The sequence below is a fragment of the Cydia strobilella genome, chromosome 13 (assembly GCF_947568885.1).
Source record: "Cydia strobilella chromosome 13, ilCydStro3.1, whole genome shotgun sequence".
Taxonomy (NCBI): domain Eukaryota; kingdom Metazoa; phylum Arthropoda; class Insecta; order Lepidoptera; family Tortricidae; genus Cydia; species Cydia strobilella.
The window spans coordinates 2,332,440-2,358,489 of record NC_086053.1 but is presented as its reverse complement, the minus strand read 5'-3'; the positions used below and the strand labels follow the sequence as shown (position 1 = coordinate 2,358,489).

General features: G+C 37.8%; 2 protein-coding genes across 2 annotated transcripts; one reads left to right on the top strand and one right to left on the bottom strand.

The window, feature by feature from the left end:
- Positions 1-4,222: 4,222 nt before the first annotated feature.
- Positions 4,223-9,682, bottom strand: LOC134746952 (serine protease inhibitor swm-1-like). Its single transcript, XM_063681524.1, has 4 exons — positions 9,453-9,682; positions 5,979-6,158; positions 5,020-5,214; positions 4,223-4,470 (listed from the first exon to the last, which is right to left on the bottom strand). The coding sequence occupies exons 1-4, from the start codon at positions 9,529-9,531 to the stop codon at positions 4,223-4,225; spliced, it is 702 nt and encodes a 233-aa protein (XP_063537594.1). The 5' UTR covers positions 9,532-9,682.
- LOC134746962 (uncharacterized) lies at positions 7,359-8,956 on the top strand. The gene is made up of 3 exons (XM_063681535.1): positions 7,359-7,446; positions 7,806-7,947; positions 8,836-8,956. The coding sequence occupies exons 1-3, from the start codon at positions 7,398-7,400 to the stop codon at positions 8,954-8,956; spliced, it is 312 nt and encodes a 103-aa protein (XP_063537605.1). The 5' UTR covers positions 7,359-7,397.
- Positions 9,683-26,050: the final 16,368 nt, after the last annotated feature.

The following is a 26,050-nucleotide window of genomic DNA, read 5'->3' as shown; positions in this document are numbered from 1 at the left end:
CGCTTAACAGCCTTTCGCAATCCTACGGCGTCCACAATATCTACAGTGACTCGTGCCGCCTGAGACTCTGCATTACTCACCACCTGCATTGCTTCCGCCTCGTCGAGTTGCGGCTCGTCATTATGGAATACCGAGCTAAAGTAGTCAGCAAAAGCATTTGCGGCTCTTTGTCCCGACACCCTCTCACCCTTATAGGTAAATTCGGTCGTCTGATTCCTATTCTTTCGCTTGCTCTTTACATAATTCCAGAACCTCGATGGATCTTCTGTAATGTCCTTCTCAAGGTTTCGGAGGTATTGCTGGTGGGCATTGTCGATGAGGAATTTAACACGGCTTCTATAGTAGCGGTACAGTTCTCGATTGAAATCCATCCCAATTTCTTTAAATTTTCGAAAATGAAAATGTTTGTTTTGTATATTGTGGATTATTTCCGGCGTGTACCATGATGGGTATACATAGCGCTTAGGGGCCGACTTCTTCTTCAGTGGTACACAGTTACTAATACATTCGTTTAGCTTTGCGTAAAACAATTCAGTAGCTGCATCCACACATTGTGTACTGAGAACCTCACTCCAGTCTATATTTGCTATGCTCGAATATAGTGCCCTAAAATCAGCCTTACGAAAATTCCATGGTGGATTCTCGATAGCACTTACTGGTGGAGGGGATGGCAGTTGTTCGTACTTGCCACGACGCAGTGCTAATGTTGCCTCGAGTGGCGGATGATATGCGTCTGGGGGCACCAGGGCATCCACTTCTCCCGTCACACTCACATTTTGCGGTCCAAGCCCGGTCAGTACCAGGTCTAAGACTCCGCCATGATCATTAGCTATGTTATTATGCTGATACAAATTCCCAAATTCTAAAAAGGACTGAAACTGTGTCTTGACAGCTGCACTGCAAGAGTTTAAATTAATGTCACCTACAATTAGTATATCTAAATCAGAATATTTACACATTATATTTTCCAGACAATTTAAAACCTGCAAATATTGGTCATCTTTATAATTAGGCGGCAAATATACAACAGAACAAATGAATTTTAGATTTTTCCATTCTATTAAGGCTGTTAACAATTCCATGTCGTCAGTTTGTCCGTCGACAATCCTGACCAATACTTACTAACCTAGGTAAATACCGAATACTTACTAACCTAGGTAAATATTCCGTCAAATATTGTGAGACACAATAAGGGCGAGATCCTACGATCCTAGTTAGGATAGGATCATTATGACAAACCTTCAAGAAAAGAGCGTATTCCCATCTTAAAGGCCGGCAACGCACTTACAACCCCTCTGGTGTTGCGGGTGTCCATGGGCGGCGGTAATCGCTTACCATCAGGTGATCCGTCTGCTCGTTTGCCTCCTTTCTTAAAAATAAAAAAAAATAAAAAAAAAATAAAAAAACTGAATATTGAGCATAGTTTAATCTTTTCTCTTTAGACTACAACTTAAGAAAGGGGAATTAAGTATTTAGTACCTATATTAACCAAAGCGGTCAAAGGTACTCCTAGATGGAAAACCACAAACACACTGATTTTAGGAAGTTCTCGAAAAGTACCTAAGTAGGGTGAGCAATAAAAAAGTTAAAAAAAAAATAGTTTTAAGAATACAATAGGTACTTGTTCTTTAGAAGTAGGGCACAATAGAAAAGGATATGCAACTCATTATAATAAATAATGATTTAAAAGCTAATTTACAATTTCTTTGTTACAGATGGCTAACATCATAACACTACCACTAAGAAACACCTCTAATATCAAGACTAAACATAGTATACTAACCTTATTTTATATATTATTCCATTTATTTTTAATTAGATGAAAGTATTAAATTATTTAATGTATTATTTACTTAATCCTATTTTCTATTTTAAGCAAATAAAATAAGTGAAAACCAATTCCGTAAAAACCAAAACCAAACTGGTACGGACTCTAGTCTTCTCGATCTTTTCGTATGGCGCTGAGACGTGGACATTGAAGGCTGCTGACCGCAAACGCATCGACGCCTTTGAGATGTGGTGCTGGAGAAAGATGCTCCGTATCCCCTGGACAGCATTCCGGACTAACGTCTCCATATTGCGAGAACTCAGAATCTTGTAGCGGCTGTCATCCGAATGTCTACGCAGAGTCCTTGAATACTTCGGTCACATTGCAAGAAAAGACGGTGGCAACCTCGAAAAGCTTTTTGTGACCGGCAAAGTGGAAGGGAAAAGGCCTGGAAGGGGACGCAGTCCAATACGTTGGTCTGACCAGATCCGCACCGCTCTTGACTCCACAGTTCACATGGCTCTCCACACAGAAAAAGCAGATGGAGAAAGATCGTAAGAGAGAAAGTGATACCAAAGGGAGGTCACGACCCTCAATACTGAGGAATACGACGCAAGGAGGGAAAATAAGTGAAACTGTTATTGATAATTTATTTTAATTGTTCAACTATCTTATTTACAACAAGTACCTATACTTTACTACCTTACAAATGGACTTAATGCTATGCAATGGGTAATGTTGATAAAATCACATTATCATTGATATATTTATGTAAGGTATCTGCAGTCCTGCACCAAGACCCGGTTCAGTTCTTGAACTTGCTAACTTCCAATATTTCATACTTTCATAAGTGGGTTCAAATTTTGCGTCCATGTCCGCTAGTACTATATAGATAGATAAGTAGATAAAGATAGATAAATAATTTTTCCCCTCACTAGCTCGGAAAGTTGTCTTTTATCCTTTAAAACAAGCGGGGAAAAACGCATTTTATCCACTAGTGGGGAAAGTAATTTGACCTTGGATGGAGCATGTTTAAGTAGCTTGACAGATAACAAAACGTAAAACGCTCATAATAATGATTTGTTTGATATTAATTATCATTAAACAAATGGTTTGAGAATCTAATAAAAAAAAAACCAAATTTAGCTTTATTTAATGATTTTATGTCATAAACCTTAAAGTTCCATAAGAAACGTTTGTTTTTTAATAATGATGTTAAATATAATTCTGAACGCACAAGTTGAGTCGATGCAATTTCAAAACGCATCATTGACATTTCATACGTCAGAAATGTCAACATTGTAAACAAAATTTTTACTTAAAAACTTCTCACGTAAAAATACAGAATTTCCAGAGTTTTTTTGTTATAATATCGTAAAAAAAATTAGTGATTTCAGTGATGAAGATGATCTAACGCCTGTGGATGTTGCACTTTCCTCGCTATAGTGAGGTGAAAAGTTTTGTGTTACACACGGGTGCAAATGTATTTTACTTCTCGTGTGTTGAAACATTTGCTACGCTCAGGATTCTATTTTAGAACCACTCGCTTCGCTCGTGGTTCAACTATAGAATCCTTTCGCTTGCTCGTGTTTCAATTCCACACTCGCGGGTAAAATACAACTTTGCGCCCTTGTATAACAAATAACTATATTGCCACAAGTAGGGTTTTTTACAATAATTTTTACACACTTATGACAAACTAAACAATTTATGTATAAATAAGTTCAGATTTCATATCTACGTGACAATAGGACAGTCTCAGCTAATGTGCTGGAAGCCCCGCCTTTACTGCGTGGTTTCAGCGCTGGTTTTCAGCCTGCCCGAATTGAGGCGGTGACATAAGACGACTGCTAAGTACTAACACATTATATTATTACTATATTTTATTTACTTATTTATACGATTAAAAATTACTCACGAAACTGAACCAAATTAAAGAGAAAATTAAACTACAAGACAAATAAAGTAATATAGATAAAACCGCAAGTCCACAAGATACATAAAAAATAAAAAACAATAGGCCTTATTTGGCGCAGGTACCTTAGGTACAGTTTTAGTTTCAATCAGCAAGATTAATTAGAACTAGTGTGTATTTAATGTCGATAGGTATTACCTATTTTATATTATGGACCTACTTAAAATTACAAAATACGTCTTATTTAAGATCAGTATAAGCTTAATAGTTTCACAACGCTGACAATAGTTGCCTAAATATTGACAATTCACTGTACATTGCTGGCCTAACAAGTAAATATGTATGACACTATGTACCGTCGTTACTAACTCGTACCAAGAAATGTACAGGAAATTGTCAATTTGGTAAAATAGGACCACATTACGTTCGTCTGTGGATCCGTAGGTACTACAAAAAGAAGGTCACACCTTAATTTTAACGAATAAAGATCATTTTACATATATTATAATTATATGAAGTTCTTGAAGAAACTTATCTATCTACGGTTTGGACAAAGTCATAATTTTACTAATAATGTCCATATACTGCTTGAGCGCCCCATCAGTGCTGGTGCCATTCCCACAATTGTCAACACTGACGCAGTCCCCAAACCCGTCGCGGAGCAGACCGGGTGCGCACACGCAGCCGCCGGTGCACTTCTTACTGCAGATGGGGGTGGGGTTGTCGCAGGAGGGCTCGCAGCTGGCGAGGCATAGGTCGTACACTTCGTTCTGGTTTAGACATAGTTCTGAAATCAAGAAATAACGTCAGTTTGGTGAATCTTACGATCTTTTGCGTCTATTTATATAACAGCACGCGATTTATGCCACAGTCGATAGAACAGCAATTTTAAATACAGGCTTTGATATAGGTAACTGTTTAGAGTTCCTATTTTCTATTTCCTATGGATGCTTCCGTGAGTTCCGTCAAATATTGTGAGACACACAGAAAACGAAGCTCCGGAAGCTCCGGCCCAGTCTAGCGTGAGTAATCCTTAATTCTTCATCAATCTTGCTTAACACTATGATACAAATGAGAACTTTGCAGATGCAACTCATGTTCATCGTTCCATGATGAAAACTTTTCTAAGGTATCTTGAAGAAGCAACTCATGTTAAGTACAAATCAATGCTAGCCACCATCATCATTAATGTTGGTAACTTACCATCAGAAGAAGAACAAATGTTTGTTCGTCTTCTGATCCCTGACGTATCCAGACTTGCGGAAGCACCACATACCACAGGATAGGCCATAGTTAAGTCTCCGAGTCATTACAAGCTGTTACATTGTCTACTTACCAACAGAGGAAACTGGACATTTGTCCAACCTGACACATTTGTTCGTCTTCTGATCTCTGACATATCCTGACTTGCAGAAGCACCCCATGCTGCAAGCTAGACCACAGTTCAAGGGTTCAGGGTCGGTGCAGGTGCGCGCGCATGCTGTGCCGCAAGCGAGGAACTCTTCGTTGGCTGAGCAGATTGGGTTGGTTTCTGTAAAGCATAAAAATGTTGAAAAATGGTTAATAGGTTAGCACTGCAGCGTTTGTGTGAAAAAAACAATGCTCAGTTTGCTATGCTCCATCAAGGTCAGGTCTTAGAATTGTCAATTTCATGAAATGATCGGCTAGCCATTATGAAAATGGTCAGACATAACAAAAACACTGTGCAGGTCAACAATGCAGACTGCAAACAGAATGCAAATTCTGCTTCGTACACATCATACACGATGATATCAGCTTACAACCCTGAAACTAAACTAAAATAGTATATTACATTCGAAACGTCGGGATGTATTATAAATTCAATATACGCGATATAATCCGTTTTCATAGTTTTATTTCATGAGTAACTATCGCGGTAACCGAAGACAATATTAAGTGATCTGAAGCTTTATTTTTTACTGGCCGAGGTGTGTATACCGTAAAATGGGGTTACTTTGATTCGCGGGGTACCATTGATCATGGATTTTTGAGGAATATGGAGTTAATTATTGAACGCGAACTTAAACATTTTAAGATGTGGTTGGCATGCTTAACATAAATAGATGATAAAAGTGTTCAGAAACATATTCCTTATAGTTCAAAAATCGATGATCAATGTTACCCCACGAATCAAAGTAACCCCAGTTTACGGTACTATTTTTCTGTCCGACGGAGCCAGAAAGCGGCAACTTCGTTTAGCGCCGCGGACCGGAAATTTACGCTTTCCGGCCGGAGAACTGAAAAAATATAAACTTCCAATATATAAATAGGTACCTCCAATGCACTCATCAGCGTTAACGCACTCCCCAGTATCATTCCTCAGGAAGCCAGACTTGCAGAAGCAGCCTTCTATGCAGTCATCTGAACAGGTGACAGGAACCGGCCCAGGGTTGGAGCAGTTGAAGGGGCAGGCGGTGCCGCAGAGGAGGTACTCCTCGTTTGGAGGACATTCTTCTGGAATGGGATGTTATGGTTAAATGAGAGGACAGAAAGAATAAGGTGTCCTTTTTTTGATGACCCAGGGGGAATCCTTTGTGGATTCCACTGGCCCGGGAGAAGCCTAGCGGGTATGTTCGACTCCCACGGACTAAACCCCCTGGGGTGTTCCGCCGCGCGCTTTGTAGACGGGGGTTCGGGAACTCGATTGTAGACCTCCGATACAGAATAAGGTGTCCTAACATAACATAGTATCCACTTTTCTTTACAGCTGGTATTTCGACGTGGGTACTTACTGTATATAAAAGGGACGCGAAATTGATCCTACAGAGAAATTAATGAGAAGTATTTTAATCAAAATAAAGGAGATCGGAAGAAATATGGCTTACACATTAACTAACTAATAGAAACTGTAATAAAACTACCACAATTCAAAAAAGGAAACAGAGACCTCTCTCATAAAATGAGATATCATCTTTTAATACAGTATTTTATGAAACTGGCCCTAAGTTGTTCTTACTACTTAAAAGTTACAAATCTAGATATCATAATTTATGTAAGTATATCTAAGCTTTTGTGACACTACCTTAATAAATTCACAAAAGAAAAATATAATGTTTAAATAATTTATTTCAGAATAATAGAGATCCAACTTCTCATTAAAAATAATTTTGACTTCCAGAATTCTTAACAAATCCCAACTTGCGCTTGATTGACAAAGAAATATATAATTTCACGACCTGTCTTCGCAGTAGGTACACTAGGTACCTACTGACGTAGCTACTAAAGAATTTAACGATCTGTCATCAACCAGAAACTTCCACAGATTTACGAGAAAAAAAACAAACGACCGCGAGAAAAGATCCACCGAGCGTGAACACTGAACAGAAGACCAGAACTAATCAGTCAAAGTGGTTTTTACTACCTAATTGAATTCTAATGCACAATTGCTTTGAATCGAAGTTATGATCGTCGATTGATTACCGGGTTTTATTCGTTGTTTTCAAAGCGAGTAGCTAGCAGTGTATATTTGACTACCACCTTCTTGTGAGATTCGTAACTTATGCATAATAAAAAACAAACTGAAAAAATCTGTGATGCCTCAGTTTCCCACACTCGGGATAAATGAAAACCAAATTTGCCACGAGTGATCCCTTTTCAATGCTTTTGAGCTTTTAGTAGTTTTTGTTTTTTTGCTTTTAGTATAGAAATATTTTCTGGCGCTATAGCCTAAGTCTAAAAATATTTCTGGTAAAGATGTGGTTTTTTTCTTTAGTTTTTGGGTGTGCCTCTGGCGTGATGTTAAGTAAGTATACCTAATTTTTTTACGTGAATAAGATTGGAACCATACTTTTTTCTCAGAAGTCCTGTATATAATTAGAATCCTTTAGGAACTTCGGGACGATGCCTTATAATCAGATACTGGGTGATTTTAAGGTCGTGATCCCGAATGTCGAAAATGTTACCTATCAAGATAGGTAATTAGTCATATTAAACGTTTCGTCTACATCAGGTTCTTGGCTGTGCGTAGTGTCATATGAAAATTTGTTTATTATCACAATCTTAATAATTTTTTGATATTTGGGATAACTCGAAAAACAGCTAGTATATAAATCATGATTATTATTATGATTATAGGTATTGTTCCTTTTGTAATTATTTCAGCACACGACTGCCCGTACGGCGAGAACTACAAATCATGCATGTTCTACGAGGAGTACATTTGCTGGACGAGCGACGACCACAAAGTGAGGAGCAGGACGCCAGCTAAGAGGCTGGATCACTGCTGGGGCGGCTGCGTTTGCAAGTAATCATTAAAGCTAGTGCTGTCTCTGACACTCTTAACTATAGAACTAGAAATCGTGCATGTTCTACGAGGAGTACACTTGCTGGACGAGTAACGACCTTAAAGTCAGAAATATGACACCAGCTAGGGCGATGTGTTTACAAGTACTAACATTCATTCAGCGGTTCATCATTAAGGATGACCGGGTTAGACCGGGCCGTGACCGGGCCGGAGCTTCCGGCGCTTCGTTTTCTATGGAAAGCATCACGTGATCACCTGTCATGTCATAGAAAAGTAAGCGCTGGAACCTCCGGCCCGGTCATGGCCCGGTCTAACGTGAGTCATCCTTTACTAGTGTACAGAGGTTATTCGCAGTGGGGCAGAATACATCACAAATATAGAATAGAATAGAAAACGTTTATTGTATAAATCTACATACAGCACCATACAAGTTCAAAAAGAAGAAGATCTTATACACTAACACGTAAAATTACAAGTAGCTTATACTAACATGCAATAATTACAATATTGATGGTGCTATAGAGGCTACAAATTGACACCACTCAGCATATGCTCTAACATATAGGTATATGCTACAGCGCTGGTCTTCCTTGGAGGTGGTGGAATATCATTTGGATTGTTCGAATTGGCATCTTCGTAAGATTCGCGAATAGGAAGAAAAAAGATTGTGATGAGTTAATGACTGTGAAGTGTGATAAAATTCAGCTGTGTGGAATTCATATTGTGCAGAATCGCGAATAGGAAGAAACAATAATGGCATAAACATCGAATATTCCGTATTTTCCAGTAACAATTTAACCGATTTGCAAGACCGAAGTAATCCCAAAAGCGCTCCGTAATCAATTTTGTTTGCAGTACTGATAGTTACAACTACATATTGGTTTTCAGGCATCAAACAGTACGTGCGTATCCTGACGGACCGTGTGTGGCAGCATACAGCTGCAGAGACCAATACTTCATGAAAACCCTGGCTAAGTTGCCCATGGACTTTGTTTATTTTAGACAATAACTAAGTAATCAAAGGACCACGGATACACGGACAAGGATAAACCAACAGAAATTAGAGGTAGGTCATTGGATAGGTATTTCTATGTACTTCATTTCGTTCTATGGGCACCATGCGGAATTCCATTGCAGAACTGAGATATTAGTATTTTAGTCAAAATATGGTCACTAAATATTGCTGCAGGGTAGATGTTCGAGCACCGCCGGGCGAGCGGGGCAAACCATTCGCCAGTGGGACTCTATTGCTTAGGTAATAAGGGTGACGAGATTTTTAATAATAATACCAATATCTCAGTTCTGCAATGGAATTCCGCTTGGTGCCCATAGAACGAAATGAAGTACATAGAAATACCTACCTTATGACCTGGAACCAACTGCGACAGGTATATACCCAACTGTAATAATAAGTTACAATATTGTGCTAAAATTTCTTAAATCAATATTTGGATTCTGATATAAACATTTGTAAAAAAATAAAAGTTTATAACAACTTAACTTACCTTTGGCAATGTACACCCCTACCACTAGGGTCACCACACAACAGTAAATAAAAACAATATTTCCCGTGAATTTCGACATTTTTCAAAGCGTCTACTTTCAGTGATGTTCAGCGATAGAATAACAAACCAATTTTAATGAACTAGACTACGAAATGACCTTTTTCTGGTTGAATAGATATCTGGTGTGTAAAAAATGTGACATCCTTGAATCATCGGTGCGTTACAATGTAGAGCAAGATTGAGCAATTTAATTGATAAATTGTTTCGCAAATAACAAACAATTAAGGATGACTCACGCTAGACCGGGCCGGACCCCTGCCGAGGCGTCCGAAATGTCATTTTCTATGACGGCTGATCACGTGGTGCTTTCCATAGAAAACGAAGCGTTGAATGCTCCGGCCCGGCCCCGGCCCGGTCTAGCGTGAGTCCATCCTTAACGGGGTGAATAGAACCAAATCGAAATAATTTTTATTTTTTATTTTTTTTCAAAAAAGTATAACACATTTTAAACTTATACAAGTTTCGCCAAACTTGCGTTTAACGGCGAAATGGTGCACTCATTTTCAATGTTAGTACCTTAATCTAAATTTAATGATTAACTTATCTTACTAAGGTTAATACTTTTATATTTAAAACCATTGCGTTTAAATACTGATTGACAACACCACTTCTGCACCACTTAGAGGGTTGGCACTTGGCAGTCCTCGAATGTGCGTTTCTTCAGAAATTTCCTGCCTCGCACAGCTAAACTGTGGAATGAACTATCGCCTGCGGTATTTCCGAACCGATACGACCTTCAAACCTTCAAGAAAAGAGCGTACTTCCATCTTAAAGGCCGGCAACCCCGACCTCTCTGGTGTTGCGGGTGGGTGTCCATGGGTGATGGTATTAATCGCTTACCATCAGGCTGCTCGTTTGCCTTTTATATAGAATTATTTAAAAAAAAACACAGCCTAAACCATAGAAGGTAGGATCTTGAAATATGTATTAAACATAATATTGTCTTCGGTTACCGCGATAGTTACTCATGAAATAAAAACTATGAAAACGGATTATATCGCGTATATTGAATTTATAATACATCCCGACGTTTCGAACCCTTTACAGCCTTCGTGGTCAATGGGTGACGGGGGGATGTATTATAAATTCAATATACGCGATATAATCCGTTTTCATAGTTTTATTTCATGTATTAAACATATTATTCAAATGTTAAAAAGAAAATAATGTAGAACTCTCAAAGCGGACTCTAAAATTATAACTTCACCTCTATAGTAATATACCATTTTTGGCAATCCAATTTGTCTGTTTTGGTACAAAAATATGTGCGAAATTCATAAGGGGCATCTGAGATCAACCCTTTAGCGCCTACATTTCATTTCAATGATACTACATGGTAAAGGTGGCATATTTGTAAATGTATGCATATTTGTATCATCTATACATATAATAAAGCGGAAGAGGGTCGAAAGTCTGTACATGGAAGATTTTCGAAAAAAAATTGGCTGGGGATACTTAGAATCGGTAACAGAACACATTCCAACAGTTTTTAGAATTTTTGTCTGTTTATCTGTTTATCTGTTTGTCTGTTTATCTGTTTGTCTGTTTATTTGACCGCGCAACTAATGAAAACGGCTGAACGGATTTTGATGCAAACTTTACTAATCTGTCGAAAAAATCCACGGCCAGGTTATAGGCTATAAAAATTTGAGAAATTTTACCCCTAAGGGGGTTAAAAAGGGGATGAAAGTTTTTATGGGGTTCAAGATTTATTTTAAGCTAGCAATTTGAAACTTCGCAAGAAGATATATTATTGAAATACAAGAAAACTAATTTCAGCGCTTTTGAAAATTCATCCCCTAAGGAGGTGAAATAGAGGTTGAAATTTTGTATGGACATCAATTTTTTTTTTAGTGCGTTACTTGAAACTTTGTATAAGGGCATATTATTATAATGCAGGAAAAATTATTTTAGCGTTTTCAAAAATTCGTCCCCTAACAGGGTTAAAAGGGGGTTTAAAGTTTGAATCCATTACAAATGCTTTGAAACTTCTTAGAAAGGTATGATAGACGATTACAAAAAAACTAATTTTGACGTTTTTGGAAATTTAACCCCTTAAGGGGTTGAAAAGGAGATGAAAGTTTGTCTTGGGGTGCAAATTTTATTTTAAGCTAGAAACTTAAAACTTTGCAAAACGTTATTATATTAAAAAATAAGAAAATTACTTTCAGCGTTTTTAAAAATTCATCCCCATGGTGGTGAAAAAGGGGTTAAAAACTTTATCTTGATAACTATATCATTTTAGCTACTAGGCCAAGTTAGGTATCGTTTTTGTATAAATCGGGTATGCCGAATTCATTTATGATATCAAAATGACACCATTCCCGAGTGAAAACACAAAAAATATGAAAAAACTTTTTTTAATTTCTCTTTACGCTTAAACCGCTAAACCGATTTAGATAAAATTTGGTATAGAGATAGTTTGAGTCCTGTGGAAGAACATAGGGTAGTTTTTAACCAAAAAAATGGAGACTGCGTTTGCATGGAGAAGCAGCCGTGCCCTTTCCTCTTAATAATGGTCACGAAGGTGGGTACTTTAAAAAAAACATTTTTCAGTAAATGTCAAACGATTTGGGACTTAAACGCGTTACCATGCCTTCCCGAAAAAAATCGAATTTTTCGCGAAAGTCTCGCAATGCATTGCGGCCACAAGGGGCACGGTCTCAGGAGTCTGAGAAAAACCACGGTGAGAGACTCAGTGGCGCTCTAGCCAGGCAGGTCGCTTCGCTTTCGGCTGAAACGGCAAGCCAGCGCGAGTTCGATTGTGATCCCAAATACATCGTACGTAATACATATGTAGGCGCAGATCCTGACGGAGTGTGGCGCCGGAGAAGCCGTGTTCATCCCGCGGATCCCCCTCATTCCGAGCAACTTCCCGTTCCGCTTCAAGCGCCTACAGGTCCCCGTGAGCGTCTGCTTCGCTATGACCATCAACAAGTCGTAGGGGCAGATGCATTTCCCACTCCGAAAACAAAAAACGCCGGCGTCATGCTTAGACTGATTTGACTGGAGGACCGATTTGGATGACATGATTTTGATGGGAACACCCAAATATTCCGAAATACGTTTTTCCGATTTTTATAACCACGACTTTCATAATCCCGATTATTTATAAGTCCGAAATATCAAAATTACGATTTTTAAAAACACGATGGAATAAAATCACGAATGTGCTATTTCCGAAAACTTAAAATCCGATTGTCACTTAACAGAAAGCTTAAAGTTCCGATTTTACACTTTTCCGAAAATATTTTTTTTTTCCGAATTCCTAAATTCCGAAAAATCATTGTCCCATCGGAAATAAAATAATTCGGTATTCAGAAATTCGGTTTTTTACAAGATCGGAAAAATGAAATCCGTGATATTCAAATGAAGACTCACGTTTTAGTAATTATTACGGGTACCTGTCGTGCCGCATCATGTTAAATTCGGCATAAAATATTTTTGGCATAAAAAATCGGCATAAATAAATTAGATAGAACTGCGAACCTGCGAACCCGAACTGTTGCTAGAAGTGGGTTAGGTTAAGTTAGAACTGCGACCCCCCAAGAAAACGAATTGTTGCCAGAAGTGGGTTAGGTTAGGTTAGAATTGCGACCCCCAAGAAAACGAACTGTTGCCAGAAAAGTGGGTTAGGTTAGGTTAGAACTGCGACCCCCAAGAAAACGAACTGTTGCCAGAAAAGTGGAAATTTAAAAATTGGGATATTTAAAATAGGAATCACGTTAATTCGGAATAAGGGCAATTCCACATTCGTGATTTTGAAAATCGTAAATGTTAAATTCGGTGTTTGCCACCATCGGAATTGTTATAGTCGGAATTATGTAGTTCGGAATTTACAATATTCGGCTTTTTGGGTTTTCGGAAATATAAATCTTCGTGATTTTCATCATTCGTAATTATGACAGTCGGAATTTTGATGGGTCGAGCATTTAAAAATCGGAATGATAAAATTCGACATTCTAAAATTCGGAATAAAAAAATTCGGAATTATGTAGTGTACCAGATTTGCATAGGTATAGTCAAGGACGTAAAAATACAAAAATGGTACTGTATTGTTCGATATACACCTACTACTCTATGCCGTTTAAATCACGTCAAAAATTTTTATAAGGTCAAAAAAAATATTTATTTTGGAGTGTAATTTTATTTAGTGGTAGCAAAGAGGATATAATATTATAGAGCGGTACTGTCATAGTAAATTTTGTAACCACAGTAAATTCACTGCCATCTATCGACACACTTTAAAACTAAAAATGAAGATTTATTAAAATACGATAAAATGTATTTAAATATGGATAAATGATCTTTTTATTTGCATTAATTATTTTTATTATTTTGACCCATGTTCTTTCACTGATATGCGTTAAAATTGTTAAATAATAACAAACAAAACCGTCAACGCCCTTTATACGAGAGTAGGCAAAAGGTAGTAGCGACATCTGATCGAGAATCAAATTTTCGTTATTTTCGAGGCACGTTTTTTCCTTAGACTGTATCCATCTATTACGGAGTTATATCTATCTTTGGTGGTAGGTACCTAATTGTAATATATTTTATCTGGACTACAGTCCTCTAGCGTATCCATCTGTCAACTTTACTTTAAGTTCTGTTTCCAGGGGACAGGGAGATAAATTAGGGGTGAATTAACCGCTTACTGACACAGACCGAATTCCACGCAGGCGAAGCCGCGGGCACAGCTAGTACAATCATAAACTAAAAAAAAATCCTTTATAAAATACTGTACCTATTGTCTTCGGTTACCGTTACCTACCCATGAAATAAAACTCGGGTCGGGATGTATTATAAATTCAATACGCGATATAATCCGATTTCATAGTTTTATTTCCTTTATAAAAACTAAATTTCACTGAAACCAGTTTTAAAACCGGTTGAACCATGGTTCGATATAACCGTAATATAAATACATTGGCAAACACCGTATGTTTGTGCGTCACTCAATCAGGTTAAAGTGCATGGAAGGGCTACTTTACGAGATTAATACGTATAGGTACAACGTTCGTATGGAGAGGGATTCGGGCTTTGAATATCTGATCTTGATTTGATATTGGCTTGATATTAACCCTTTGAACGCTATACGTCATAAACAAAAACGTCACTTACACGCCAAGTGTGAAGGTTACTTTGACAGTGTACGCTGTTTGCGTGTTTTTAGTATTGAGCGGCAATAGAAATACATCATCTGTGAAAATTTCAACTGTCTAGCTATCACGGTTCATGAGATACAGCCTGGTGATATACGGACAGACAGACAGGCAGCGGAGTCTTAGTACTATTACTAAGTTACTAACCCTACCCTATGGTCCCGTTTTTATCCTTTGGGTACGGAACCCTAAAAAACACAAGGATGGCGGGCTCTGCTCTATTCACCCCACGGAAACAAATAAATAAACATTTACCAAATAACATAATTATACGAACAAACTCAATTTACATGTCCATATATTATATCACAGCTGCAAAAACACCACAATGAAAACTGCATTTGGCTTGCAAAACTCTGTCGTGTATGAATTTACATATAAAAACTGGGAAACGCATGGAAAAACAGAGCAACGTAACATAATAAATTAAACTAATGCAACTCGCTTAGGCTGCTGCGTTTACACGTGGTTCCCACCATGTGCGAGATGCGAGAATGAGTATCTCTCGAGATGGAAAACACAAACACTAAGATCTCGAAATGAGAACTTCCCATTTTCAACTTAGAAATAAATGAAAAGTGGAAACATTCACCACTTTGGGCGAGACATGAACTAGCGACACTGGATGACTAGCCCATGCTCTGCCATATGAGCTACCGAGACTACACCCGGGACAGCCAATATTTCCACCATTAGGGCCTTAGAGAGGCACCCTAGCGACATCTACCGTAAGTGTTACACTACTTAAACGGCTACCGTAGTTCCAAGTCTTTTGGAAATTCACCAGGAGGTTTCTGCTCAATACAAAATTAATTTCCTATTTTCAAGTCCGTTAAAAAGGCGAATTTCTTCCCCTGTTTTCTAAATTCAAAGGCTCTATTCCTATAAGTCATTTTACTTGACAATCTATTGTTTTTTTATTAAATACGCCCATTCCGCCATCTTTTGTCTATTCAGTCAAGCGAAACAGTACTCTATCGCGTTGACGTAAAATTGAATTTCCTTTGTTCTTGCAAGTACCGGAAAAATGTCGTGCATTTGAGATTGAGCTTTATTTAGATGTAATAAGGTTTCATATTGCTTAAGCGTAAACTTAACAGGAAACTAATTTCCCATCTAGATTAGTTACAATTATGAAAAAATGTAGAAAATAGATACTTAGTTTTTTGGGTTATTAAGTAGGCATATACTTATTTTATTTATTTATTTAAACTTTATTGCACAAATTTGCACAAAAAGAGTACAAATGACGGACTTAACGCCTTCTCTTCTTTTGCCTTTTCTTATTTTGTGTCTTGTTTGAAAGAAAATTAGGTACCATTAGCAGCAAAAGTAACTAAGTAGGTGAGATATACATTAAGTGGTGTATTGTATGTTGTACATACTTACGTTAAGAAGGTACATATACATTTGCCTCAACAAAAATGATGTTGTCCTTTTTAGAGTTCCGTACCCAAAGGGTAAAAACGGGACCCTATTACTAAGACTCCGCTGTCTGACTGTCTGTCTGTCCGTCTGTCACCAGTCTGTATCTCATGAACCGTGATAGCTAGACAGTTAAAATTTTCACAGATGATGTATTTCTGTTGCCGCTATAGCAAACTAAAAACGGAATAAAATAAATATTTAAATGGGGCTCCCATATAACAACCGTGATTTTTTTGCCGTTTTTTGCGTATCCTTTTGTGCGCGAGTCCGACTCGCACTTGGCCGGTTTTTTAACCAACTTGAAAGAAGACGAAAGACGTTCTCAATTCATGAGAATATTTTTCATGTTAGTATATTTTGATTTACGAACAAGTAGAGTGAGATAGCACATTTAAAACCAAATTATTGGTCCTCTAATCACTTGTTTGTAAGGTAGAAATTGTAGACTAATATAAATTTACCTCCTTACAAGGCCACTTAATTGAAACACGGGAAAGGCGCGGCGTTCTGATCTATCGCCTTAGAAGTGGAACCCTTTTACAAAGACAACGAAGTTGCGAGTTTAGTCCAAACTAATCCAAACTAATCTTAGTTACTTTAATTAAGTTAGAAATTGAAATACAAAGAATTTAGAACGAGTAACAGTTTCACATACAATACTTATACTTACTTCCTGCCTACTTTGGGTATAATTACCACGTGGTACAACCCTAGTTTAAATGCAAGACATTTTACTCCAGTAGCCTTAAACTCCCAGGCCAACTCGAGTTTTAGTCATTCGATCTGTTTCCGATATCTAAGTGTCCAGGATCAGTATCATATCGGAAACAGATCGAATAACTAAAACTCGAATTGGCCTGGTAGTTAGGTCGCTTTTCGAACTGTCCTGGAAGTAACGGCAACGAATTAGTGTACTTTAAATTTGAACTTTATTACATAACAGTTTCGGTCGATTTTCGATTGTAAGTAGGAAGACAAATTTCCTAGACCAAATAGTTTATTAGAATGCTGTCATTAAATCCTTGTTTATAGTGTGTTAAGGTTGTCTTTAGGTGGAATGGAATGCAGTAGTACCTATAGTTGTGGGTACAAATTAATTCGAATGCAGATTCCGTTTAGATTTGGTTGTCTTCCGGTTTTTCAGTGGTAATCTAGAAAACTCTAGACCCAGTTGTCTGGTTCTTGAATTACGAAGAAAATGAAGACATTAAGCTTATTATGCAGTGAACCAACGTAGAAGGACGCTAATATAACACCTTTAGTGCCTAAACATGTCACATGAGACCACTAATGTAACTGTCGAGTCTTGACATGAATTACAACTTCGGGGTCTTGTGATTTTATGGTACGCCGTAGGTGTCAAAAGTTTTTTTTTTGAGAGCTCTAATTTAGTCACCATTTGGTCATCCTGTATATCAATGTGTATAAGAAAGTTGATAATATATTATCATCTTTGTATACGGCATGTATTACGGGATTTACGGGTAGGGTTACCAGTCGTCAGGAATTTTGGCCGTTTGTCAGGAATGCGGCCGGAATACGAAAATATCAGGAATTCTATTGAAGTACTAATAGACTTTTTTATAATGTAAAGGCCCACGGCGTTTGCGTTCGCAACGACATCGCACACGTAGGACACTTCTATAGGTATCAAAGGATTGATTCACCCCGCGCCGCATCGCTTTGCTTCGCGTTCGCGTGTTGTTCACCTACGTATTGCCACAGAATAACTAATAGTACTGCGTAAGAGCTTCGTCTACATATATTTCGTCACTGTGTACAACCCAATAAAACTATTGAAATTGTACGTTCAAACTTTACCAAGTGTAAAATAGCTGGAGGGTACGAGACACGAGCATGCGACAATATATATTTTTCTTGGCTTCATTGAGTTACCGCTCTGAAATCCGATTCAGCAGACGCTATAGGGTTAACGTGGCTTCAAATATAAGCTTAAGGCGATTAAATAACAATTTTATTGGGTTGTTGACAATTCTTAATGGTATCTGTCGATCAGGTTTGTTTCGAGGATCAAATGTCTGTATGGGACCCATTGTCTTAAAGCAATACAAAAGTCACAAATGATGGTCAAAGTCTGGCATCGCCACTAAGCAATCGCTCTAACAAAATGGCAACACATCGTGACGTCACTGTGTCACTTAGAAGCCGTTTTGATGCAAAACAAGGAGATTGCGATTTTGTCGGTGAAATGTTGCGTTTATGTATATTGTTGCTATACAATATTTTTTTAAATAAAATGTAAGGAATAGAATGGTACCGTTTTTTTTAAGTTAAAAATAAAGTATTTTTTCGAAATCGACTTGTATCTTTTTATCCATGAAAGAGGCATATGTTTATCAGTGGACGCAAATATGCTAAGAAGAAGAGAAGAAGAATATGAGCGTAGCAGAAACCAGAAAGTGTGTAGGATGATATTTTACCTACGCAATCTACATATGGCCCTAGGAACCTAAATGATTGTAGGTACTAAACCCGCAAATGTAGCAGTTGGTATAAGAAATAAACAGAACCAAGTGTATATAAAGTTTCATTCGATAGCCGACGAGCGTTCGCGGTTGCGTTATGTCTATTTTTGTATGGGATTTTGAACAGCGCGGTAAGCGAGACGTTTTGGAAACTCAAAATCCCATTCAAAAAGACACTTAGATAACGTAAACGCGTACGTAATGTCAAGCTATCTAATGAAATTTACACTAGGGGTACAAAGGTCATGCGGAAACATTCAAAATATTTATATCAATACGGTTTCACTCACTATTATTTTTAGTCGCTTTTGGCGACATGTTACGGATTCTTCGGGAATCCTTCCTCAGGCACGAGTGTCCGCAGCGGTTGTACGTCGTGCAATGCCCGCGCCGCCCGCCTCGTCGCTCGTTGCGCGCGCGCTGATGGGGCGGGGGCGGGGGAGTGATCTAAATATTTTGAAATATGTCTCACGATAGTTTAATTTCGATTAAGAGAAACATTGTTTACATTACTACAAGCGTTTATCTTGCCCACTTTTATTCGTGAGTATCAGGATGGCGGGTGTACATCAACAAATGGAGCTGCGGTATACGTCAGGAGTTAGTGCTAGCAATGTGCCAAATGTGCGCCAAAATTGGAGCAATGTGCTCTTTAAACTCCAGAGATATTTAAGATATAAATGACGTCCGCCAACCTGACGTCAGGTTGGCGGGCTCATTTCCAGTTCTAGCTAATGGCTGCCTACTCAAGGGTGAAAGTACTGCCTACGGTTAGTGCTCGCAATGTGCTTCCACATGTATGAAGCACAATCAAATTCAGAGAGCGGTTAAAGAGTAATATGGAATTGAATAAGTATATATACTATATATATATATAGACGCCTGCTTATTTGAAATAGCGATATCACAAATCATATCTTTATCATTGCTATTTCAAATAAGCAGGCGTCTATATATATACTTACTCACTTTTATTCAACTGTTTTCAACGCATTTAGCTCGCGCCTTGCACCACACGTTGCTTAGTGCATCTCCGGCTATGCAGTGCATTACTGCACAGATGCAGCATCAATACTTCGTTATTAGGCACGGCTACCGATACACTATATGAACTTTTCATCAATGCTCGTAAAATGCTATTACAGGCGTGTAGGGAGTAATAGCCAGGGACCGGCCCGCTATCCCTTATCGGGGTTTTATAAGGGTATTGCATAAGGCTTAACTCACCATACCCTTTGCCAGACGAAACCCTTTGTTTTGGTTTTAAAAACCCTTATATAAAGCTACCACATCTGAGTAATCGGTAGCCCAAATACCCTTACAAAACCCTTATCATCCGCTCACCAACACCTTGCATATTGCTTATAAGGGTTAGCCTTATAAAGGGCTTCCCTTTTAGCATATAAGCGTGCTAATTTAAGTCGTCTACCTTGTTCATAAAGCACACATTACTTCGAATCCGAGCGATCGTCGGCGGCGACGGCGGCGTTCTTTGACTAGGCAAGTATTTTCTTTCCTTTTCATACACTACCGTAGATATATACTAATCCTGTCTCTTTCACGCAAAGGGAAACCACCTTTATAAAAAGCGCTTAAAGATAAGGGTAACCCTTATTAAGAGCTAGCCTTATTATTGGTTAGCTTTTCGGTAAGGGTTAGTCAAAGGTAAGGGTATGAATGGGCTTGCAGCTCAAAAGGGAAAGTCTTTCAATGTGTTAGCCGTGTTTAAGTGTCGCCCATTGCAAGGGTTTTATCGCGGAAAGGGTTGTCCGGTCCCTGGTAATAGCTTATCTTACACCAAAGATAATCGCCGAGAACTCCTCGAAACTTATGCAATCGTGACTTTAAAGATATCGTCCTTATAAAAAAATTGCATAAAGTTATTTAGAAGAGAGTGGGGTACATGGCCTACATTGTAATCGCACTATTTTGACTAAGAAACAAATTTTCTTTAAACAATCTTTTAAACTTAGAATCAACAAAAACGGCAGTAAAATGGCATTATTAAAGAATTGGCACTTAGCTCGAAACTGTAGCCTTTGTGAGGGTAACAGTGGATGGAACTCTTAGGTTGATTAAATTAAATTAGAATTGAATATCAAACTGTTGAATTAATTTTAAGAGTAATAGTTTTAATTATCATTTAAAAATATTATAGTTGCTACAGGTAATGGAATTTGCTATGGGATCTTTAGTTTTTTTCCTCCATATTAAAAAAGTCAAGAAAGTCCGCATCTCTAGCGAACCGCGTGCCGTGCACGCTTAGCCGCATTTTTATAACCACAGAAATAAATATACCATATTATATAGCGTATAAATTAAATCAGTGGTTCTAACAGACTATCTGCCGTTTTATGTCGACTTATCCGAGTCATGGAGACTATATAAAGGAGCCAAATCTCTATGTATGAAAAGTGTCCATCAAAAAACAGTAATTAGGCGGCGCCACCATAGGTACACTGAAATACTACCAAAAACAACCTACGTAATTTGGTCGGGTTATTTGTTGCCTTATATGGTTCATGTTATACTCATGTCCCAGAGCCTAACTAGCGCCACCGGACAGATTAGGAACTATTATTTAAAGCTGAAAGCGGTCACTTTTGCAACAATTCTGCCATAGGAGATTTCTATACCATCCATAATCCGAGTGTTGATGATAAGTGATAACGGCCTCGCAATTTAAGAAAATGTGAATGAAGAAAAGGTATAGTTAAAGAAATTACACATACGGGTAAAAAAAGTAAGTATCATACAGAGATAAGCCCTTAAGGCTTTTAGACTTTGATACAATTTTAATAGCTCACGCAGTGCAAGCGTCATTTTCGTCATAATTTCATAGAAGTCTGACGTTTAAAATAACGCACTGCGTGTGCTATTAAATCGTTGCAGACTTCTCTTGGTTCAACTCTACCGATAAGATTCACACCTCTTACCTCCACCAACGGAAAGTTCGTAACAGAGTCGCAAAGAAATTAAATTCTTTGACAGTATTTACAGATAGAGCAACCATTTCAAAATATTTCCTAAATATGAAAGACGACAAGGGCGTTAAATAATAAAAAAAGCCAAGCTCAGTAGAAATCACAAGTATTTTTCCCTCTAGATTGAAATAGCTAGGACAGTCTGCATTTTCAGCATGCCGTCTCGGCATACCGCCGCCTGCCGGCATTGTTCTGAACAGACTGTGCTGTTTTATATCGATTTATTAGAAGGGTGCTGCTATTATCCCTATTCTCCCCTTTTACTTGAGTCTATGGTAAATTGCCGGCACGTTCAAAATAGTTCATTCTCTGTCATTCATCAAAGTATTCTTACGGATGCTCTTAAAGAATTGGATTCACACAGGCCAATTTGAACGCTTACTGATATCAGTCTATCAGTCAGACTGAGTTCTAATTTATGTCATTCAAATATTGTGCATTTCGCTCGTATCGTACTTGGTCGTACATGTATTGGCGCGGGCGAGACGCATAATCACTAAACAATATGATTATAATTGTAGTGGCACTTTTTTTCTATCACAAAATCAAAATCAATGCAGAATTCGTTTTGTTCTGCACATAAAGTAAGTATGTACAACCGCTATACACCTCAATCGCTTGTTGACCAAAGATTCAGAATGACACATTGATGGATACATCGAATAAGATGGCCAATTTAACCATTACCGGTACAATGGCTTATTTATAGGTTCTACAAATAATGGTTATCTTTGTTCTTTTATTTATGACCATTTTATTGACATGGCAGTGGTTGCTACTTGCTACCTTTTTACTTTCCATTGTACGTTTTAAATTAAGGAAATTTGGGTTTTCTTGTGAAAATAAGGTACGTCAAGGAATACGGTCTTAATTTTTTTTATTTGTATGATAAAATACGATGATATTTTTCACCAGACTTTTCGTTCGTAAGAAAGACTTGTTCATGTATTGAACAATTTTATTAAAAATTACCAAGTTTTTTTTAATACTTTGAAATAGATGTCTTCCATTCTCACTAGTGTTTAGGGGCCGGATACGAATCGGCGTCTCCAGCTTACGCGATCATGGATTTGTTAGCCGTTCGTCTGGCTCGCATTTAGTCCAGGTCGCTGTGTGTCCGTATAGCGTTTGGACCAAACTTTGGTCTAATACGCAATTTGCCCTAAAATCCAGACCAACAGCGAATTGACTTAGTAGCAGTTGGTCCCAATCGGAGTTGGCCATTGCATATGCATTTTGACATACTCGCTGGCTATCACTAGTGGCTATCCCGTTACGACGCAGCGGATCAGCCACAATTTTTTGGGTAACTTACTAACTACATGCAATCTTAGAAAGACTTAGTAGTAGTAGTAGTAGTAAATCACTTTATTGTACAAAACAAAAATTGTTAACATGAAATTCATATAAATTTAGGTACAAAGGCGAGCTTATCCCTATAAGGGATTTCTTCCAGCTAACCTTAGAGTAAATGAGTGGAAAATTCGAATTAGATAGATAGACTAAGCGTATTTGACCAACTCTAAGGGCGAGCGGTATCAGGATTTTTTTTACATGCATGAATTATGAATAAGTAAATGTTGGCACTTTTTTTTATAGTGCAATGTTCTGCCACCAGTGCAGCAGCACTGGCCTGTTTAGTAAACCATAGAGTAACTTATACATACTGTACCTTTAACAGGTTTTTGGCAAGTTTTCAACTTTTCAGGGATAATAAAATATGACATTGATGCATCAAGGCGGTTTGTTTACAGAGGACGTACCGGGAAACGCGAATCCCAAATTTCGCTGTCTGCCTCTTTATCGCTCGAATATGCAAGAGTGACAGAGATGTTAGATAACGAAATTTCGGTTATCTTGTTTCGCTATAGATCCTTAGATTGTGGTAGTGGCGCCCCTACGTTTCGCGTAAATTTTCCCATCTGATCAAAATCTCCTGAACTCATACGTTTAGAGCAAAGAGTTTGATTTTTGAATGTTTTATTCGGATGTTAGAACAGTTGGTTTCAAAGCCTTCTAGTCGCTCGGTTGACGTGGATTTTGACTCTTTTTCCTAGCTGGCGCTGGTCCTAGTAGGACCTCGGACGAATCTGCACCAGTTTCTCGATGCAAGGATGGTAAAATAAAAAGACAAAGTCCCTACACTCACCCCAGTGGCGCTTGTCTTCGGTTTGCTCCAGTTAAACTCCGCTTTACGTGTAACTTCACTTCACATCCAATTGGTCTTTCTTTAAAGTATTTAAACAATAAAATTTACCGAATCACAATAAAAATCCAACCGCACAGAGCTCTGACATTTTCTTTCTTTTTTGATCAAATTAAAAATTCTGTTCCTTTTGTTTTGGCTTCTGCTTGTGTCAAAGAGCATATAATCACTACGTGCTTGTGTTATGCGCTTGCCCCAATCGAGATAGATATATAGGATAAAAGGTGAGAATGAAAGAGATGACGAAAGTGACATAACGAAACAATTTAAGGATGCGTTCCGAATAGTATGGTATTAAAAACTAATCAACAGTATTGCAATATTAGACAGGATTGACTTGACACTTCAGTTTTCAAATCTAAATCTATAGTAAATAAATAAAATGTAATTACTTATAGCGAAGAATGCAGCTGTATATGGTTTTTATCATAGTGTTTGCGTATCTTGCAAATAAGTTAATAGTATAGATATGTGAAAATCAAATATTATAGATATGAGTACATTGGGTAGAAGAAACACCGAGTTAGAAGATCAGTATTTCGTACAAAGTACCAATATTTTAGGCATACTTGGTATTTTCTTCGTGATAGTTGGTGGTATCATAGTAATGTTCCTAATTCTTATCGATCCCAGACTGAACACTAAGTTAAACATCAAATTTTCCACTACCATATGTATGGGATGCCGCAGTTGCGAAAAATTATTGACGGTTATAGATGAAGATTTGTATAAAACTGCGAAGAGCAAAGGTACCTAAAATCGAAGAATATATAAAAAAATGAAATTTGTGTAGTGGAAATGTGTGTAGTGGTCAAAAATCGTGGGACCCTTGGTTGTGCTGTTGTGCATATAGAAGAAAAATCGAAAAAAAAAACAAAAAAGATTACTAAACTGTTTAAGAGATGTGAAGAGCATACAAATACAAACATAGCATAGAAATGGGAGAAACAAAGTATCCAGCTTTGCAATGAACTGAGGGTTTTCTCTAAGAACTAAAACAGTGTTTTTAAAAGAATAGGTAAAAGTGGTAAAACTCATGCGCCTTAGAGTTGTAGATGTCCCTAGGCTACGGTAACTGTTTACCATGGGCTGTAAGCTTATTTGCCAAAGTAGTACAAAAACATTTTTATAAAGGAGGAAGCAAGCATGACACCCTGTTTTGGCTGCAGATAAGACTTATATTTGGAGATTTATTTATATAATCCTAAATTCCTCTTTATCCGCTGGGTGGATAAAGTAACGAACTTCTGCCAGAGATCTTCACAGGACAGGACGGCGGAAAATCTTGCAGAATGGGGAGCCTTGGTGCACAAAACAATGACCTCATGTTGTCGTGACCCTCAGTCATGAGGAACGAGGATGAAGAAGAAAGTTCTCTCAATGAAACATCTTCACCATCACAGAAACTACCTACGTTTAGGGATAGAAATCAGAAAGAATCCGAATTTCAACCATAAGCAGGGACGGGGATTTCGTCTTCGGAGAATCCAGTGCCCAGCTAAATGTAAGCGTGAAAAAACACCCACATAGTACCTTTGTTAGGCTTTACGATGGTCAGTATTGAATCAATATGAACTCACTCAAGAAATCGACTATGAACGACACAAATAAACGCCCTACACCGGGATTCGAACCTGGGACCTCCAGCTTCACAGGCAGGCTCTAGCTAGGCTAGGAGGTCGTTATTATTCTATAACATAATTAGATACAAACCATAATGCATATATATCTACGTCACATAATAATAAAAAAGCTATAAAATAAAATTCGTGGTCACCCGTTGACCACGAACGCTGTAAAGAGTTCGAAACGTCGGGATGTATTATAAATTCAATATACGCGATATAATCCGTTTTCATAGTTTTATTTCATGAGTAACTATCGCGGTAACCGAAAAAAGCTATAATTTTGGACTCTGTTTTTCAAACAAACACAGTGTTTGTATAGTTTAACATTAGAATAGGATGGGATGCGATGTAACTAGTCCCATTTTCGGCAATTTTATTATCTACGACACATATAATTACGCAATAATTTATAAACACATTATAATAAACAGTCCCGCTAACTACATCCTCCCCCAAAAGCAAAAGGACGTAACTCTCAATTATTTGATAACAAAATAATCCTTTTCATACAGGATGGCGAGACAGGAAGGTGCAAATGCAAATCATGAACACAATAGCACCGCTACGAAACACATCCGGTTGCATCGTTTTATTTTGTTTATAGGGTAAGTGCGCCTTTATTTGTCACACGTAATAAAACA

Bases quoted from the DNA above. Each gene is read 5' to 3' on its own strand.
- LOC134746962 (XM_063681535.1), top strand. From the start codon at position 7,398: ATGTGGTTTTTTTCTTTAGTTTTTGGGTGTGCCTCTGGCGTGATGTTA. The intron at 7,447-7,805 runs GTAAGTATACCT...TAATTATTTCAG, and splicing joins TGCCTCTGGCGTGATGTTAA to CACACGACTGCCCGTACGGC. The intron at 7,948-8,835 runs GTAATCATTAAA...ATTGGTTTTCAG, and splicing joins TGGGGCGGCTGCGTTTGCAA to GCATCAAACAGTACGTGCGT.
- LOC134746952 (XM_063681524.1), bottom strand. From the start codon at position 9,531: ATGTCGAAATTCACGGGAAATATTGTTTTTATTTACTGTTGTGTGGTG. The intron at 5,215-5,978 runs GTACCTATTTAT...TATGCTTTACAG, and splicing joins CGCTGATGAGTGCATTGGAG to AAACCAACCCAATCTGCTCA. The intron at 4,471-5,019 runs GTAAGTAGACAA...TCTTGATTTCAG, and splicing joins ATGTCCAGTTTCCTCTGTTG to AACTATGTCTAAACCAGAAC.